The 21,076-nt window shown below is 39.8% G+C and overlaps 1 protein-coding gene across 2 annotated transcripts in view; it reads left to right on the top strand.

Moving 5' to 3' along the window:
- Positions 1 to 5,349: 5,349 nt before the first annotated feature.
- The window catches only part of SAMD13 (sterile alpha motif domain containing 13), a 53,489-nt gene continuing 37,762 nt past the window's right edge, over positions 5,350 to 21,076 (top strand). Inside the window, exons 1-2 of one of the 2 annotated variants that reach the window (XM_006070871.3) lie at positions 5,350 to 5,440; positions 10,101 to 10,185. In XM_006070871.3, the coding sequence (XP_006070933.1) occupies positions 5,431 to 5,440; positions 10,101 to 10,185 (95 nt within the window). In that variant the 5' untranslated portion in view covers positions 5,350 to 5,430. Of the gene's footprint in view, positions 5,441 to 8,360; positions 8,731 to 10,100; positions 10,186 to 21,076 lie in introns of those variants that run through there. The other variant, XM_006070872.3, reaches the window with a different exon arrangement.

Here is a 21,076-nt window from a genome sequence, read left to right as displayed (position 1 = left end):
GCAAAGCGCTTGTAAAGTCCTCCGCCCTACACCCCTGTCCCAACTCAGTGGTCATCCTCAGTTCTCCTGCTTCTCACCCACAACTCTCTCTAACCCACATAGACTGGCATCCTTGCTATGTCTTGAAAACTCCAGACACATACTCACCCTGTTGTTCAGTCACTCAGTAATGTCTGACTCTGCAACCCCATGGACTGCAGATTGCCAGACCTCCCTATCCCTCACAATCTCCTGGAGCTTGCTCAAACTCATGCCCATTGAGTTGGTGATGCCATCCAACCATCTCATCCTCTGTTGCTGCCCCTTCTCCTCCTGCCTTCAATCTTTCCCAGCATCAGGGTCTTTTCAAATGAGTTGGCTCTTCGCATCAGGTGGCCAAAGTATTGGAGTTTCAGCTTCAGCATCAGTCCTTCCAATGAATATTTAGGACTGATTTCCTTTAGGATGGAGTGTTTTGAGCTCCTTGCAATCCAATGGACTCTCCAGAGCCTTCTCCAGCACCACAGTTCAAAAGTATCAATTATTTGGTGCTCAGCTTTCTTTATGATCCAACTCTCACATCAATACATGACTACTGGAAAAACCATAGCTTTGACTAGACGGACTTTTGTTGGCAAAGTAATGTCTCTGCTTTTTAACATGCTGTCTAGGTTTGTCATAGTTTTTCTTCCAAGGAGCAAGTGTCTTTTAATTTCATGGTTGCAGTCACCATCTACAGTTATTTTGGAGCCCAAGAAAATAAAGTCTGTCACTGTGTCCATTGTTTCCCCATTTATTTGCGTGAAGTAATAGGACCAGATGCCATGATCTTAGTTTTTTAATGTTTTCTAAAGATTTTTAGTTTTTTAAACCAGTTTTTTCACTCTCCTCTTTCACCTTCATCAAGAGGCTCTTTAATTCCTCTTCTCTTTCTGCCATAAGACTGGTATCATCTGCATATCTGAAGTTATTGACAGCTCTCCCAGCAATCTTGACTCCAGCTTTGCTTCATCCAGCCCTGCATTTCGCATGATGTACTCTACATAAAAATTAAGCAAGCAGGGTGACAGTATACAGCCTGATGTACTCCTTTCCCAATTTTGAACCAGTCTGTTGTTCCATGTCCAGTTCTAGCTGTTGCTTCTTGACCTGCATACAGGTTTCACAGGAGGCAGGAAAGGTGGTCTGGTATTCCTATCTTTATGCCTCACTCTTCTCTCTCCCTGAAGTGTTTTTCCCTTAAAAATCCACAAGGCCACTCTTTTACCAACACCCATTCTTCCTTTGAAAGTCACTTTCTCAATAAAATTTACTATACGTAACATTTCAACTGACATTCTCTCCTGTATTCTCAGTCTCCTTTGTGTGCATGCTAGGTCACTTCAGTCATGTCTGACTCTGCGACTCTATGGACTGTAGCCCATGGGGCTCCTCTGTCCATGGGATTCTCCAGGCAAGAATACTGGAGTGGGTTACCATGCTACCATGCCCTCCTCCTAGGGATCTTCCAGACCCAGGGATTCAACCCAAGTCTCTTATGTCTCCTGCATTGACAGGTGGATTCTTCACTACTAGAGCCACCTGGGAGCTCCTAGCTGCTTTATCCTGCTTATTTTTTAATAACATTTGTCACTTTCTAATATATAGAATTTACTTATTTAGTTTATATTTATCAACTATTGTCTATCTCTCCCCCAGACACATTAGAATGTAAGCTCCACAAGGCAGTAAACTTTTTATGTTTTATTTATTGATGTATCTCAAGTATCTATTAATAGAATGATGCCTAGTACACAGCAGTCACTCAAAAGATATCTGTTGACTGAAAAAAATGGTTCACAGCCTTGTCAAACCTAATGTACCCTTTAACAAGAAATATGGGTTAATATCCTCTAACATTGTGAAAGGGAAGTCATAAGCTACCTACATATGTAGTTTTTTAAAAATTCAAATACTGAAAGGAAAATATAAACATGTGATTCAATGTGGAATGACTCAGGTATCCCTAAACTAAAAGAACCAATGAAGCAGTCAGATGCTTGCATCCATCCGTAGAATCTTCATGAAATGGATAGCACAAAATGAACTGTATTGCTGATTCTAAGTCCAGGAATGGCAATGTCATTTCACTATGTGAAAAACAGTTTATGTTTATATATAAAATAGATTCTAGACTCACATAAATATAAACAGCTTTTTCATCTACACGAATGAGCAGCGGGACAATCAATTCACACAGGATGTGGGACAATTCTTTGCTGAGCAGGACTGTCCTGGGCATTGCAAGATATCCAGTGTCATTGTCCAACCAACTACGTTCCAGTAGTTCCCTACCTACAATCACCGGAACAAGCAAAATCACTCTGGTGAATTTCCAAACCAACTCCTGGAGGTACTTTCATCCCAAGAGATCTTGATCTGTAAGTCCAGTGGCCTTTGACAAGCTCCTCCTCACTTCTCTTTCCTGCATCTTTCCCTTTCCCCTCCCCAGTTCCTGCCTGTGTCATAGTCTCACTCCTCCCCTCCCCTTGCCCTCCTCTACTGACCTTTTTCCTCTCCACGTGATCTTCAACCAAGTCTCAGAGTTCTGTTTCTACACATGGTATCCAAAGTCACACTTCCAACTGCCACTTTGTCACTGAGACACAGAAAGCCTCCAGTTATGTGTGTCTAAAATCAGTTATCTTCCTACAAAACCTGTTATTCCATCAGTTGTACCTATTTATATGAATGACATCATCCACTTAATCTAGAAAGGACAACCATCTTTGTCTCCTACTCCTCACTCCTGAATCCAGTTGATCGTACCATTCTGTCCATTTGCCCCCTGAGGTGCCCCATATTTGCTTCCTTTTTTATCACTAGTTCAAACTCTCATCACCTATAACTTAGAATATTGTCACAGCCTCCTAACTAGTACTTCTATGCCAATTTATCTTTTGATACATCCACAAAAGGAGTTTCTCCAGACAATATTAATATCTATTAATAATATTATTTATACTTAGCTTTAGGAACTTCTCTGGCAGCTTCAGATCAGATCAGTCGCTCAGTTGCGTCCGACTCTTTGCGACCCCATGAATCACAGTACCCCAGGCCTCCCTGTCCATCAACAACTCCCGGAGTTCACTCAGACTCACGTCCATCAAGTCAGTGATGCCATCCAGCCATCTCATCCTCTGTCGTCCCCTTCTCCTCCTGCCCCCAATCCCTCCCAGCATCAGAGTCTTTTCCAATGGGTCAACTCTTTGCATGAGGTGGGCAAAGTACTGGAGTTTCAGCTTTAGCATCAGTCCTTCCAAAGAAATCCCAGGGCTGATCTCCTTCAGAATGGACTGGTTGGATTTCCTGGCACTCCAAGAGACTCTCAAGAGTCTTCTCCAACACCACAGTTCAAAAGCATCAATTCTTCGGTGCTCAGCATTCTTCACAGTCCAACTCTCACATCCCTACATGACCACAGGAAAAACCATAGCCTTGACTAGACAAATCTTTGTTGACAAAAGAAATGTCTCTGCTTTAAAGAATTAGCCTGCAATGTAGGAGATGTGGATCAGGAAGATTCCCTGGAGTAGGAAATGGCAACCCACTCCAGTATTCTTGCCTGGAAAGTCCCATGGACAGAGGAGACTGACCAGCTACAGTCCATGGGGACACAAAGAGTTGGACATGACTGAAGAAGGCTGAGCACTGAAGAATTGATGCTTTTGAACTGTAGTGTTGGAGAAGACTCTTGAGAGCCCCTTGGACTGCCAGGAGATCCAACCAGTCCATTCTGAAGAAGATCAGCGCTGGGATTTCTTTGGAAGGAATGATGCTCAAGCTGAAACTCCAGTACTTTGGCCACCTCATGCAAAGAGTTGACTCATTGGAAAAGACTCTGATGCTGGGAGGGATTGGGGGCAGGAGGGGAAGGGGATGACAGAGGATGAGATGGCTGGATGGCATCACTGACTCGATGGACGTGAGTCTGAGTGAACTCCGGGAGTTGTTGATGGACAGGGAGGCCTGGCGTGCTGCGATTCATGGGGTCGCAAAGAGTCGGACATGACTGAGCAACTGATCTGATCTGATCTGAGCAACTAAGCGCGTGCGCGCGCACACACACACACACACACACACACACACACACAGTACTTGGCATATCATAAGCATTCAATTATAATGTTTAATTGAGTGTTCATTATATGCCAGGCATTATACTAAATGCTTCTCACTTTTAGTCTGCACAGCCACATGACAAGGTAGGAATGATTCATTATTCATAGTAGGAATTATTATTATTTAAAATTTAAAGATGAAAAAGAGGCTTGGAGAGGTTAAACAACTTACCTAAGGTCACAGAACTAGCTCCAAAGGGACAACAGCAAGATTCTAGGTCTACCTGGCTTCTAAAAAATCCCTGATTTTGCTTTTTTTTAATTTTCATTTTAATTTTTTGGATACAACGTTCTCATATTGTCTCTAGCCTAATCACTACCTCCTAGTCAGTCTCTGCATCTGTGCCACCTGCCTTTTCCTTCCCCCTCCATTCTTCCAGTCCATAGGTTCTTCTTTTGGTTTAACTTATTTCCATATTTAGTAAAGATTTATTATCAGCTCTTTCAAGGAAGTCCTTCACAGCAGGCTTCCCTCTTTCACTGCGCCCACCACATCTGACACAGCCCTCCTCCCTACGCTCTCTTCCTAGCTGCTCAGAAAAGGGGTGGAGGAAAAAAAGTATTGTGCTGGGGGGTCGGGGTGGGGGCGGTGAGGGCGAAAGGTGGGAGGGCGAGGACGAAGGGTGGGGGGACCCCCAACCTCCGGAAGTGCGAATACAAAAGACTCCTTGCTTTTTTGAGTTTTCCTCCGCGTATCTGTGTTGCTTTCTGGTTCTAATAAAATGAACTATGTCAGTAAAAAGTGCTTTGTAAACTGTAAAGTGCTCTCCAAATGTAATGGGCAATTATTCACTCTCCCTTTGCATGCCCAGGGCTTCAACTGAGTGAGCCACACAATAGGTGTTCCAAGCACAGGATGCCACTTGTGTGTTTGGGTAAAAGGAGTAACGCTCTAATGTGGACTTGGCCCGAGGAAATCTCTGCTTGTCATAACTGCCAAACCCCAGCTCAAAACTTCATCAGAATTGCCACGTGCGAATAAGACAGGAAGAAAATGGTATTAAGCCTGAAAATTCCCTGTTTAAAAACCTCTCTCGGAGTGTTTCACACCTCCAGCTCCCAGGAAGTTTTAAGTTCTTGCAAATGTCCTCCCTTTACCTTCTTAGCGCCCCGGCCCCATCCCTTCCCTCCCGGGCCTCTCAGCTTCCTCGCCGACCCAGCCCTCGGACCCTCGCCCCGAGGGCGGAGACTACAAGTCCCGGCGTGCCCCGCGAGCCCGGCCGGGTGCACTGGGGCTGGGCGCGTGGCGACCGGCGAGCTCTGCACCGGGGAAAGCCTCCCGGCGCTGGCCATGCGGGGAGGTAAGTGATCGCTCGTGCTACGAGGGCACTGGGAACGCGCCCGTCCTACCCCACCCTGTCCAGGATGGAAGGAAACGAAGAAAGCCACGAGAAAAACTGCCCTGCCCTCCCTCGTCTCTGCTGTGTGTCCGGTGCTCCTGCAGCTTGTTGTACCCCCCGAGTGTGTTATCTGTCATCCCGGAGTGGAAGTGGGGGCAGAAGCGTGCCCGGCCCCGTGGAGCGCTACGGCTCCCCGGGGGCTGCAGGGCGGAGCTAGCAGGAGGGGACCAGGAGATGGCAAGGCTCGGCTGGGCGCTTACCGAGCGCCACACCTCCCTACTCCCTTTCCAAAGATGAGTTCCCCTGGGGAGCCCCCAGTCCCAAAGACAAACGATTTCTTCTTGAAAATCTTAGCCAGAAACTTTCCCCTCTGTCACCAGTGCCACAAGCGAGTCGTTTGGCTGTCGGACATGACCGCTGATTCAAGAGTCGCTCCGGCATCCCCTCTCCTGCCCTATGTTCTGCCCCCACCGCCCCCTCTCCAGGCCCTCCTCAGTTTCCCCTAGAGACCCTCTAGGGCCCTGCTGAGCTCGGCCCTGCCCTTCGGCGACTTCTTGAGATGACTTCTGCAGCGCTGTGTACCCAGGTCTGCGCTCGGAGATTCGGGCTGGAGACGCCTGCGGGCGGATACCTGGAGGCAAGGCAGGGAGGATGGTTCCCCCGGGAGGGTGCTTGCTCACTGGGGGATGAGAGATCAATAAAAGAAGCCGATTGAGGCACCAGTTTCCCATCCTTCCTGACCCATCTCCCTTCCTATCTGAGCCCATTTCCAAGTGTCCCCGAAAGTACTGCTCCGAAATTTCAGCACGAGGACTTCTGAAGTTACTTTAGCACATCCCATGATATCCTGGATTAGAGGGTCTTGTTGGTTTGTATCTCTATCTCTCACTCCTCTTACACACACAGACACAAACACAATGCATACTGCACATTCTGCAAACACACGAATACCACGACACTACGCACACCACAAACACACACTTATACCACAGGTACAACACCCACACATATTACACAGCATACGCTTATCACACATACTGCATTTATGCTATGCCCTACACACACACCAGACACCACACTACACACAAATAAACTTAATTTTTATTAGCAGAGAAGAGGGTTAATATCACTTTGTGGAGGGAGTGAGGAGGAAGTGGTTGAGTACTAGTATGGATGCTTACACCCACAAATGTCAGTTTTCTCCAAAATTAGAAATTAGCTGATGAATGAAACCTGTTGTCAGGATATGTGGCTCATTTTTTATAAAATGGGATTGATTTTTCACAACACCTTCTGAAACCCATACCCTTGTCTAACAGGCAAATTTTGATCACAACAGGCAAGACAGTAAGGGATGTCCTCTTCTATACGTAGGAAGAAATTCTTGGAGGAACAGAATCCTTTCTCCTGTGAGGGTGTCTGAGAGTCAATGTAACTACACTTGCTTTGCCTCTCTCCTTTCAAGAGTGGTGGGCTGAACCTAGTATTGTTCTAAGCAGTGCCATGACAGTGCTGTCAGGGTGCTCTCTTCTCTATCCCTTGCCCCCAGGACTCACAGCCCAGCCCCCTTTCATTTGAATTTAGTTGGAAAACAGTTTAGACACCTCAGATCAAGTTCAAAAGCATTATGGAATCTGTTGGTGAAAGAGTCCTCTGTCTCCAGAAGAGTTCATCATTTTGATCATTGGTGATAAAACAAACCAAGAAAAAAACCCACTTGTTTGAGCTGTGCTCAAAAAATAGTACTCAAAAATAAAAGAATATTTAGAAGTCTTCCCTAAATTATTATTATTTACTCTTTCAAGGGGGGCAATGGCAAAGATGTGCAGAGAGAGCATTTGAAATTTTTCTCAGCGATGATCTTCCAAGAAGTTGAAAATTTCTAATACCATTCCTGCAATAAGTAAGGGGAAGAAAATTGACTTTGAAATTCAGACTGCAAATTTAGATCATAGTTGCTGATTTTCTAGTACCCTTAAAAATTGCTAAAGAAAAGAGAGACTAGCAGCTTTTTCCTCAGTTCTGCCCACTCTATACAGTATTTCAGCAGGAGATGACTTTTTCTAGGATCCTTCTGCCCTACCTTGAGAGGTTTTGTTGACATCTTGACCTAAAAGTGTGCAAATATTGATTGTTTATTTCCGTGAGAACCATTTATGTTCCTAGTTATATACAGTATGTTTGTGGAATGGGAATGTTTCCCTTGAGCAGTAGTTCCTAGTCAAGCAAGAGAACTGTAAGAATGATCAGGGTAACTTAATCAAAAGATCATGCCTGGCCTTTATTCTACCTTCCCCTTTCCTGAACTGGGACTTAGGATGGTGGAAGATACTATGAATTTGGGGGTTGGCACAAATCCTTTTTTTCATATGTAATTAATATAGTAGCAGGTGCTCATAGAAAAGAAATGTTGAATTTGTTGAATTATGCTTTTTATGCAACTGGGGAAGTATGGTAAAATGAAACCTCCCAGACTAATTGTTTTTGTTTCGTAGAATAAAGTTTGTTTTATTTTGAGTTTTTGGCTGACTTCATCTGGTAGGATGAATGCCAAAATTAAAGAATGTGGGCGTCCTCAAGCGATCTGGTCATCTCCTTTGCATCCTCTCTGAAATATGTTACTTCCTGCATAATGAAGTAAAAGGATTTTCTGCTGGGCAGTACTTTCCTTATTCTCACAAAGAGCTTGAAAGCCAGCCCTGGGAATTTTGTCAGCAAAAGAGTAACACAGGACTGCAGCTTCTGGGTGTTCACTGAATATAGTCCATAGGCACTGGACTTTCTCTTATTTTTTCTCCCACAGGGAAGAAAAAAAATAGTTTGACACATGACATTCATGCTCAAAACAGCAAAGACATATGATGCAGAAACAAGGAGGGGGAGGGAGAAAATAATAGCCTCTTGATACAGTTTGTTTTCCTTTGATCAAGACAGGTGCAGAGAGAATTCTGCAGCTTGGGGACTTGTGATTCATTCACTTCCACTAATTGTGCTGAAGGTAGTTAGCAAAAGTGAACCGGCACACTGTAGCTTTAAAAAGTCAGCCATGAACCAGAAGGCAGTTGGTGCAGCTTGTGTGTGATTCCTAACGTCATGTTGGCTGAGAGCCAGCCTGGTTTTATTTCACTGTGTCAAATTGTACCTCCTTATTGAATTCCTTTGCCAGCCTACTTTGTGAAAGAAAACATTGGGGTTTCTTTGGCTGTTCTTGATAAGCCTATAAAAAAATGACATGTTTTAGTTGCTTCTAGGTAGGTTTTCTTTTTACTCTTCCACAAGAAAAGAAAATAATAATAATAAGACAATGTAGTGTGGTGTTGCAGAGTATCATTGTGAGTGTTTTGTTTTGTTTTGTTTCTGAGATGCTTAGAAAATGGTGAATGTGTAACAGTTTCCAACTGAAGTGAAATCATTCTTTTGGCATGGAGCAAGCAGCACTATCTTCTGTCTACTCTATAGCGGTGTGTGGATGTATGTTAATATCTAGATGTATATTAAATGTTGGATTTCTCTATGAATGATCTAAGTGGTATAGTGACTGGAAGTTTGTGTGTGTGTGTGTGCGTGTATATCAGCAGTGAAGATTATCCCACACTTAACAGTATTATTTGTTAATCATCTACTTCTGTAACAGTGATAAAATCTTGTGAATATACTAAATGATGCACTTGTCATGTCAGAGTAATAATCCCTAGGGAAGAAGTGCCGAAGTATAAAGTGATTTGAGAGGAAATGTATTTAATTTATGGCTTCAGCTGTAGAAGAACAAGCACGTTTCAGAACTAGTTTTTTTTTTTTTTTTCCAGCAGTTTTGTTTGTAGCTTTTTCGTCTTGCTAATTGCATATTAATTGTAGAGGGATTTTATTTTTTCTGTGTTCTTCCTACTAAACAAAAAGACAAAGTGATGGATGCTACTATATCTCTTTGAATGTTTTGATGATTTTTACATAAATCTAATGAGCTGCCTACCCTCTCTTACACACACACACACACACACCAGCAGCACCTTTCTGTGTTAAGGGCTATCTGACATTTTCGTGAGCTTCCAGCTTTACCAGAGCATGGCCATCTCACAGACAGGTTTTTAAGGTTTTCATTGAGAATATATGAGGTAGGGGAATACTTGCTGACAAAAGCTTTAAGTGCTCTTTTGCATCGCAGTGAAAAAATAGAGGAGAAGTGGGAGTGGACAGAAAAAAAAAAATACAGTAAGAAAAAAAGAAATCACAGCCCGAGGTGGAAAGGGGAGGAAAAGGGGGATTGTTTTTGTCGACTTTGACTCATTTATGAGTTGCAGTGTCTTAAGTGAGAGCTTGGCACTGGGAGAAGCTGTGCCAGTTCACACAGCACTTGTTTTGAACAAGGATTCAATTTCATTTGCAAATGCTTATTGTCGAGGCAGGGAGTGCCAGCACAGATGAAAGCACCCCAATCTGTCTCCTCCAATTCTTTAGGTTTAATCACATCTCTCCAATCACTGAGGGAACTGAAGATTTAAGCAAACATATACGTGAATTGGTGTGAGGCTGTAAAAGGGACCATTATGTTTCCGATTCAGAGTATATATTCTTCTCTCACTTTCAAAGAATTAAACACGAGCTTTTCTCCCTTATTGATTAGTTGCTGAAGTAAAGGAACCCTGCAGCCTCCCCATGCTATCTGTTGACATGGAAAACAAGGAAAATGGCTCTGTCGGTGTAAAAAAGTAAGTGAAACTGGCTTGTGAGTTCTGCTTCTGCAAACAACAGAGGGACTTGGGTTCTATTTTTATACTTCTTGCTTACCTACTACAATACACTGTGGGGGCTGTCTTGGTTGAGTGGTCTACACTGGTGACCAGCTTCCCCTCTCCCCCCAGCCTCAATTGCCTTTTTCTGTATTCCATTTCTAAGAGATGACTCAGACATCAAAGTGCATAAAGGGTTAGTGTATCAGGCTTTAAAACAGGGAAGGTTGAAGATTCCAGTCCTGAATTCTGTATATTGAAACAAAAACACAAAGCAAACACAGACTCTGCCTCCCAAGTCCATTGGCTACATGGAGTATGGGGGGGGGGGGCGCGGGAGTGGGGGGTGGGGTGTGTGTGTGTGTGTGTGAGGGGGAACAGAAAAGAGAGATTGCGTCTTTTTTGAATAAAACCACCTATCTCAAAAATGAAAGCTATAGGAAGGGAAGGAAAAAAGTGTCAGAATACTAAGTTTAACAACTTCTCTGTCCTCATTTTATGAACTGTTCCTTGAATGTGAAACATTTCTGCATATACCAAAGTCTCTTTTTTATATCTGCTCTTACAATTGAAACTTCTGATTATATCTATTGTGAGTTATATGCTTGATACTTTTAAATAGGAAAATTCAGTTGCATTATGTGGTGTATTCTGAAACATGCTACGTATTTTAGACATAAAATATCTGTAAGTATATGAAAAAATATTTATTCTAGGAGTTATATTTTGGCTGTAACCATATTGCTTACAAGGAAGAAGTATGCTCCAAGACAGTGTTGTCTGTTTCATTTTTTCCCTGTCATTTTAGTTTAAAATCTCCTTCAACTTGAGCTTTGGAAGAAGCTAATGTAATCTGTAGAAGTTGTGATAACTGAATGAAAAAATAGTATGCTATATATGTTTATGAATAGAAGGTATCTTTTATATTAAAGTTACATTAAACTTAATAAAATCTGCTTTAAAATTTTCTCCTGTAATTTATATATCAATGCCATGCTTCCATGCTTGTTCCCATGTTTGAAGTTTGGGGAAGGTAGGTGGAGGAGGAACGAAAGAAACAGATGCTTTTTGTAATGTGTTGGTTAGACCAACTGCTTCCAATAGTACCCTGGGCAGTGATGGGAATGACCTACACAGATATTGTCCACCATGGTAGCCACGAGCTGCATGTGGCAATTACAAACTTGACATATGACTAATGTCTGATGAACTGAACTTTTAATTTTATTCAATTTGAATCCATTTTAAAAGTTAACAGCTTCATTGAAATATGATTGCCATATAATAAACTGCATGTGTTTAAAGTATAAAATATGATAAGCTCTGACATTTGTATACACCCATGAAACCATTACCAAAATTAAGATAACAAACATATCCATCATCCCCACAGGTTCCTCATAAACCTTTATAATCTCTTCTTCCTGCCCTTCTCTGCCCTTATATTCCCCAGGCAACACTGGTAGTCTCTCACTGAAGATTAGTTTATTTTTCCTAGATTTTTATATAAATGGAATTATTCAGAATGTACTTTTTTAGGGGGAGGGAAGGGGTCTGGTTTCTTTCTCCCAGAATAATTAATTTAGGATTTGTTTATGTTATAATATGTATCAATAGTTCATTGATTTTTATTACTAAGTAATGTTTTATTGTATGGATATACAACACTTTGTTCATTGTTTGTCCACCCACTTGTTCATAGACTTTTGGGTTGTTCCCATTTATTAGGGATTACAACTAAGCTGCCTTGGTCACTTGTGTACAAGTGTGTGTGTGAACATATACATTCTTCTTGGATAAGTATCTAGGAGTGAAGTGACTGGGCCACGTGGTAAGTGAGTAAGTGAAGTCGCTCGATCATGTCCGCTCTTTGCGACCCCATGGACTGTAGCCTACCAGGCTACTCTGTCCATGGGATTTTCCAGGCAATACTACTGGAGTGGATTGCCATTTCCTTCTCCAGCGGATCTTCCCGACCCACGGATTGAACCCGGGTCTCCCACATTGTAGACAGACGCTTTACCGTCTGAGCCACCAGGGAAGGCCATGTAGTAGGTATATGCCAAACTTTGTAAGAAATTGCCAAACTATTTTCCGAACTAGTTGTGCCATGTTACATTCCCACCAGCAGTGTGTGAGCATTCCAGTCGTTCTGTGTCCTCAGGAACTTGGTGTGATCGGTCTTCTTCATTTCATTAGGTGTGTTTTGTTTTGTTTTTTAATCTGAAGATGCTTTGTGTAGTATGACCATTTTAACAACATCAATTCTTCCAATCCAAGAGCATGGTATATCTTCCCATTACTTTGAATCATTTTCAGTTTCCTTTATCAGTGTTTTAGATAGTTCTCTCCTTGGTTATTAGGTATGGTTTTAATTTTCATTTCTGTAATGACTGAGGATGTTGAGTTTTTTTTTTTATGTGCATGTTTTATCTACAGATCTTCTTAAGTATTGTTCAGATCTTTTGCCCATCTTTTTATTGGGCTGGTTTTTTAGTATATTATTATGTAGAATTTTTACATATTCAGGTTACAAGTCCTTTGTTATATACATGATTTGAAAATATTTTCTTGTTGTGTATAATTTGTTTTTTCATTCTCTCTACAGTGCCTTTCAAAGTGCAGAAGTTTTAAATTTTGATGAAGTCCAGTCTATAAATTTTTTATTTTATGGATAGTGCTTTTAGTGTCACTTATCTAAGAAATATTTGCCTCGCCCAAGGTCACAAAGATATTCTCTTATGTTTTCTTAGATTTGGGACTATAATTTTTGAGTTAATTTTTGTATATGGTGTGGAATAAGGATTAAAGTCTTACTGTTGATAGTGGTTTCGGTTGTTGGTTTTTTTGCCTTTGGATACCCAATTGTTCCAGCACCATTTGTTGAACTATCTCTGCAACTTTGTTGAAAAAAAAAAAACTGATCATATATCTGTAGATCTAGTTCTGGACTCTATTTTATTCCATTGATATTTTGTATATATTTATGAGAGTCCCATGGATGGAGGAGCCTGGTAGGCTGCAGTCCATGGGGTTGCTGAGGGTTGGACACGACTGAGCGACTTCCCTTTCACTTTTCACTTTCATGCATTGGAGAAGGAAAGGGCAACCCACTCCAGTGTTCTTGCCTGGAGAATCCCAGGGACGGGGGAGCCTGGTGGGCTGCCGTCTACGGGGTCACACAGTGTCGGACACAACTAAAGTGACTTAGCAGCAGCAGCAGCAGCATCCCAATACAACACTGTTTGGGTAACTATACCTTTATGATAAATCTTGAAATCAGGTAGTATTATCCATTCAACTTTGATTTTTTTTTGGAACTTGTTTTGGCACTCTTAGGTCCTTTGCTTTTCCATATAAATCAGCTTTTAAATTTCTACCCCAAAAAATGCCTGTTGGTCATTTGACTGGCATTGCATTGAATTATAGATCAATTTAAGGAGAATTGACATCTTAACAATATTGTGTCTTCCAACTCATTAACACAGCATTTTGATCCATTACTTAGGTCCTCTTTAATTTCCCTCAGCAATGTTTCATAGTTTTCAGTGTGCAGGTCTTGCACATATTTCATCAGATATATCCCTCCATATTTCATATTTTTATACTATTATTAATGGTTGTTGTTGTTTAGTTGCTAAGTCATGTCTGACTCTTCTGTGATCCCATGGACTGTGGCCTACCAGGCTTCTCTGTCCGTGGGATTTCCCAAGCAAGAATACTGGAGGAGGTTGCCATTTCCTTCTCTATGAGATCTTCCAGACCCAGGGATTGAACTTGCATCTCCTGCATTAGCAGCAAATTCTTTAACACTGAGTCACCAGAGAAGCCCCATTATTGATAATGCTTTTTAAATTTAAATTTCTAGTTGTTTATTGCTAGTATAAAGAAATATGGCAGGTTTTTTTTAATGTTGATCTTGTATCCTACAACCTTGCTAAACTCACTTATTACTTCTAATGGCTTTTTCATAGATTCTATCAGATATTTAACATAGACAGCTATGTCTTGTGAATAAAGACAGTTTTACTTTTTCTTTCCCACTGTGGATACCTTTCATTTCTTTTTCTTACTTTATTGTGCTCAATAAGACCTCCAGTAAAAAGTTGAATAGCACTGGTGAGATTAGACATCCTAATTTTGTTCTCAATCTTAAGACAAGAAAAACATTTTTACTTTTTTTCTTGTCTTTCTTTTCAGCCTGCTTTTAAATTTTTCTCTGGGTCATTGATTGTTGAGCAATTTGATTATGAGACTCAGTGTAGTTTTATTCATCTTTCTTGTGTTTAAAGTTTGTTTTTTGGGAGGGGGAATCTATGGGCTTAGTTTTTATCAAGTTTGGAAATTTCTTTTTTTTTAAATTTTATTTTTTTCTTTTTATTTTAATTGGAGGCTAATTATTTTACAATATTGTGGTGGTTTTGCCATACATTCACATGAATCAGCCATGGGTATACATGTGTTCCCCATCTAGACCCTCCCTCTGACCTCCCTCCCCATCCCATCTCTCAGGGTCATCCCAGGGCACCAGCCCTGAGCACCCTGTCTCATGCATGGAACCTGCTCTGGTGATCTGTTTCACATATGATAATATACATGTTTCAATGCTATTCTCCCAAATCATCCCACTCTCACCTTCTCCCACAGAGTCCAACAGTCTGTTCTTTACATCTGTGTCTCTTTTGCTGTCTCGCATATAGGGTCATCGTTACCATCTTTATAAATTCCATATATATGCATTAGTATACTGTATTGGTGTTTTTCTTTCTGACTTACTTCGCTCTGTATAATAGGCTGCAGTTTCATCCACCTCATTAGAACTGATTCAAATGTATTCTTTTTAATAGCTGAGTAATATTTCATCGTGTATATGTACCACAGCTTTCTTATCCATTCGTCTGCTGATGGGCATCTAGGTTGCTTCCATGTCCTGGCTATTGTAAACAGTGCTGCGATTAACATTGGGGTACGTGTGTCTCTTTCAATTCTGGTTTCCTCAGTGTGTATGCCCAGCAGTGGGATTGCTGGGGGAAATTTTCAACTGTTATTTTTTAAATTTTCTTTGGTCTTTCTCCACTTCTCCTTTGGGGACTCCAGTTATAGGTTTATTTGATCACTTGATATTGCCCCACAATTCACTGATACCCTGTTAATTTTTTTTCCAATCTTTTTTCTGTGTTTCATTTTTGGATAGTTTCTATTGCTTTTCCTTCAAGTTCACTAATCTTTTCTTCTGAAATGTATAATCTCTTGTTAATCCCACCCAATGCATTTTTCATTTCAAACAAGTTTTCATCTCTAGAAGTTCAGCTTGGTCTTTTTAAATCTTTCGTGTCTTCACTTTACATATCCTTCCCTCTAGCTTCTGAACGTATGAAATATAGTCATAAAATTGTTTCAATGTCCTTGTCTACTAATTCTATCACTTCTCAGTCGGTTTCAGTTGATTGGTTTTTCTTTTCACTATGGGTCATATTTTTCTGCTTCTTTGCACGCTTGGTAATTCTTTATTGAAAGTTAGGTGTTTTGAATTTTGCCTTGTTGAATGTTGGATAATTTTGTATTCCTGTAAATATTCCAGATCTTTGTCCTGGGATGTGCTTAAATTAGTTGGAAACAAGCAATTGATCCTTTTAAGCCTTATTTTATTAATAAGTATTGTTAGTCAGGACTAGAGCTGTATTTACCCTTTTTTTTCCCCCTTTTATTGAAGTAAGACCCACATTTCTACTCTAACCAATACTCCTGAATGATGCAATATTCCTCTCTGGAAGATAGAAACAAGCACAATTCCCAACTCTGTGTGATCTCTAAGGATTTTTGTCTCTAATTCTTTTTCATGATTCTTTCCCCAGCTTATTTCTTCATGTGTATGTGATAATCAGTACTCCACTGAGCACTTGAAGGGAAACCTCTACACATCTCCAGAGTTCTCTCTCTGTAGCTCTCTCTTCTCTGGAACTCTGCACCCAGGCACAGCCTAAAATCTCTCTTCAGGCAGTAAGTGGCTAGGGCTACCATGCTTGTTTCCCACCCTTCAGGGACCACTATTCTTTACTGCCTGTGTCCAGTGCCTTGAGTGCCAGTTTCATACATCTTGTCAATTGTTTTAGTTGTTTTAGGCAGAAGTGTAGTTCTGGGCCCCATTACTCCACCTTGATCAGAAATAGCAGTCTCAGTTTATATAGCAAGTGGCTATTGGCTAACCTGTTGGCCAAGATAGAGTTAGATTATAATACTGAATCCCTAAAACATAGAGTCTTAAGGCTGTCTCTGAGATCTGCTCAAATTGGGGTCACAGTTGCTTCCATTTTGTTTTCCAGGCATGGAAAATAAAGTTGCTTTATTAGACAATGTACTTCACAAAGGATCATTTCCAAAGAAGCCTAGGATAATGACCTATTCACTGGCCATGTGCTCCTGCTCAGAGCTTTAGTTTTACAAGCCTATTATTTATGGAGTCCTTTCTCTGTGTCTAGCACTTTGTGTGAGCCTTGTTAATCCTCACAACCATATTTTGAGGTATGTGCTATAATTCCCGTTTTATAGTGGAGAAAACAAAAGCTCCAGGAGGTAAAAGACCTTCTAAGAGTTCATTGCTTATAAGTCCTGATGTTGGTATTTAGGTTTAAAGTCTGGCATTGAAAACTGAGCCCTTTCTTCTGCACTGGGGTGACTAGGTTGTCAAAGGTAGCTTTCAGTCTCTTTCACCAGAGGCACAGCTCTCACTCCCAGGGGGCTATAGAAGCCTAAGTACCCAAGATTTGTAAATGATGGAAACATTCAATACTATGACCATAACTTAACAAAGACAGGACTTCCCTTTTCAAAATGGCATATTTCTTCTAAGTATAAAATATATCATATGTCCGTTCTAAGTTACGCTAGGCAGTGTTTCTCAAAGCGAATTTGTATCACTTGGAGGGCATGTTAAAATACAGGCAGCTGGGCCACACCTCCAGAGTTTCTGTTTGGTACATCCCAAAGGCCTGGGAACTTGTGTTTTAACATGTTCTCTCGTAATGTTGATGCTGATGTCCAGTGGCTTTGGAAAACAATTTGGCGTTATTTTCCAGTGTTGAACCATAAAATATTTTATAACTCAACAATTCCGTTTCTGGATATATGTTAGTGCCAGATATATACTAGAAATGACATTTGAGCCATAGATGTAATTTAACATTTTCTGGTGGTCATATTTAAACAGATGAAATTAATTTTAATATAATTTATATTTGACTGAAAATACCCAGGATGTTATCATTTTTAAATGTAATCAACATAGCACATTATTAATGAGATAGTTTATATTTTTGTGCTAAATTTTATCAGTCCACTATATATTTTACACTTAGAGTATGTCTCAGTTTGGATGGAAAAATTTTATTATAAATACTTGATCTCTATTAGATTTCATAAAATTTGTGATTGAAAAAGTAGAATCACATACCTAAATAATTCTTAAAAGTCTCAATAAATGAATCAAGTACCAAAAATTATTTTCCTTTAATACATTCGTGTACATCGACACAACTTGTTCTTCTTCTAGTTTGTATATTTACTTTTTGTTCATTTATTTGTCTGCAGGTCTTAGTTGTGGCATGTGGGATCTAGTTCCCTGACCAAGGATCGAACCTGGGCCCCCTGCATTAGGAGCAGGGAGTCTTAGCCACTGGACCACCAGGGAAGTTCCTGGTTCTTCTCTTTTAGATTTGATTTGACTTAGAAGCAATAGCATATCCTTTCAAAACTGTCTAAGTTAAATTTGCTGATACTCAAAAAAATCATATTGTTAGCATTAAATTCAAAAGTGTATTACATAAATTTATAAGACATATAAATTTATCCAATAAATCATTCTTCAAATTTCTCTTAAAATTGATTTATGTTTAAAAGATGTGTAAAATTATTTTTACTATACTCTGAAAAGTTTCAATTTCAACACAAAATTTTGTGCCTCTTTACCTAGGTTACAAATCAGCATTTCCTTTTTTTTCTTTTTCAGGAGCTTCAAATTAATCTCATTTACATGTAGTCTGATATGTCAATGAGAAAATACAAATTTCTCTGCCATTTTTTGTCTTTAATTATTGACTATTTGGAAAGCATTTTTTGTTTTAATGAAATCTTGAATTGGACTTAACAATACAATAAGTCTTTGTATATTTCTTCTATGACTTAACAAGTATTGGCAAAGAACATAGATCTTTAAATATGCTCTGTTTCTTTTAAGAGGTCCATTGTTTGGCATTGATCTGTGGCATTTACAAATATTTATGGAATGATTTAACAATGGCATTCTTGACACTTTTCAGGAGTCCGCTTCAAAAAACCGAACACGTGTATCATACAGTAGAATGAAGCAACGAAATATGTCTCCTGTTTTAAAAGTATATTAAAACCAGATTTTTTTAAAACTTAGTGTGGCTGAAGTACCATCTACCAGGATAGGATTTAATTTTTTCAAATCTAGCTGAAGTTATTCTTCAACAAATATAAAACATTTAAAATATTTAAATAGAAATTCAGTTTTTCAGGCCATAAGTTGATAACATTTCTTCTTAAATTTGGAAGTCTTCTGAGATAAAGCAAGACTCCAAGAATGATCTTGGCAGTGTCTTTGATGTTCCGGGCTTCCCTTGTGACTCCGAAGGTAGAGTCTGCCTGCAATGCAGGAAACCCGGGTTTGATGCCTGGGTCAGGAAAATCCCCTGGAGAAGCGAACGGCTATCCACTCCAGTATTCTTGCCTGGAGAAGTCTATGGACAGAGGAGCCTGGCATGTTACAGTCGGTGGGGTCACAAATAGTCAGACATGACTGAGTGACTAACACTTTTCACTTTTGATGTTGCACTACTCATCTAAAGCTAAAGAAAAGTAGCTGTGTTTTTCCAAATTTGAACCAATCAATCTTAGATACTGTTAAAAAGATCTTACATTCTTCAGGCAATTGTTTGATGGCATGATTGAAAAATGTCTCACTTTTGATGAGACTGCCTTTTTAGTATTTTATCATAATATTCTAAAAACTGAATATAACAACATAGCTATTGAAAAAACTGTGTTCTTTTTTTGTGCTAGAATCCAAGTTGTTTATAGCTGGGCAAATTTATGAGCTCAGATTCTGTTTAAAATCACTTCAAAATGTTTTGCTGGACGTTGAATTTTGATTACAGGTGACTAATGTTATTAGCTCTTTTTGACTGTTGAGAAGCAAGTTACCAAATTCGCCATGTCTTTGCTAAAAATGTCACTTAATGTTTATCCATTTTTCAAACAGCTTTTTTTCCTTTTGCTCTGCTCCAGTGAATTGCAATTGCTGTTCATCATGAAATTTCCAATATACTTTGAGTTAGGCTCCTTTTTTCTTTACTGTTCTGACTCTGGTGCTGGTTTCTGCATCTCCTTTTGATTCTGCATCAGTGGTATGCCTCCTTTTTACATTTTAAAATGTATCCATACTTACTTTTAACTAAAATATTTTATTGCAATTAAAATTGTAAGATTATTAATTACCAATTACAACATACAAAGAGAGTCTTATAACCTGTGCTGTCTGCATCAAACACATTACAATATTACATGGGTGCATAGAAAAGATCATTTATCCTGAATCAATGTATAGATGCCAACTGGATTGCCGTGTGTTTATGTGTAAAACTAGAGAAAGAGAGCTGCATCTGATTGAACTTCAAAGTAGTATCTAGGCACTGCAATGGTTAAAGAGAAATGTTATCACACCAAAACAATGAAGTTGTGTCGATCAGAAACATAATTTACTTTAATTCAGGTTTTTAAATTTAAACTAGTTAAAATGAAAAACCCAATTTCTTAGTTGGATTTTTAATGCTCAACAGCCACTTGTGTTTAGAGGCTACAATATTGCACAGGTTATAGCCAAAACAAGCTCTTGCACACATGCATGGGGAGAAAGGTTAAATGAATATGGGATTGGGGAGGATGATTCCCTCAGGTCAGGGATGCAGGGGTGGGATGGATATAAGCATTGTCAAGATTATAGTTTTTTAAAAAAATATGATACCTTTTATTTTGCATGGTAGATTCATGGTGATTATTAAGTTTTAAAATAATTAAATAACTAAGAGGGAGCCATCTTAATAGTTTGGGGTATGTTCTTCTAGACAGTTTCTATATAGAGCTCTCTGCATCCATATATATGTGTGCTGTGCTGTGCTTAGTCACTCCGTCATATCCGACGCTTTGTGACCCCATGGACTGCAGCCAGCCAAGCTCCTTTGTCCATGAGGACTCTCCAGGATACCACTCCAAAAATACTGGAGAGGGTAGCCATTCGCTTCTCCAGGGGATCCTCCTGACCCAGGGATCAAACTCAGGTCTCTTGCATTGCAGGCAGATTCTTTACTGTCTGAGCCACCAGGGAAGCCCAATGTATATGGAGACATAAACTTTTATTGAACAAATGGGATCATAATGTTCTCTTTTTTATGGATTTCAGAATCACAGATTTTGAATTAATCAAAACTTTGGTACATGACACTCTTGCTATTGATCTATGTTTAATCATGTAGAATTTTCAATAAATTATAAAAAATTCTAGGTGTTTCACATATATGTGCATATCTATACAACTTACAAGTATACATGTGAATATTTTTGCCCATTCATTTAGTCTTATTACTCCATTTTTCATCAGTTGGTCTTTTATCCCTTTTTTCCTTTTCTTCTAGGAGGGAGGAGGAACTAATATTCCCACACACAATAGATGCTTTTAGTAAGTTAGCAGCTTTTCAAGTGGTTTATCTCCTCACCACCACCAACCCCTCACCCCACAATGGAGAAGCTCTACTGCAATAGAATGCTCACAGCAACAAAGTTTAGCAACCTTCGA

The sequence above is a fragment of the Bubalus bubalis genome, chromosome 6 (assembly GCF_019923935.1).
Source record: "Bubalus bubalis isolate 160015118507 breed Murrah chromosome 6, NDDB_SH_1, whole genome shotgun sequence".
Classification (NCBI taxonomy): Eukaryota; Metazoa; Chordata; class Mammalia; order Artiodactyla; family Bovidae; genus Bubalus; species Bubalus bubalis.
The sequence above is the reverse complement of the archived record's forward strand: the minus strand, read 5'-3'. Positions and strand labels throughout refer to the sequence as shown.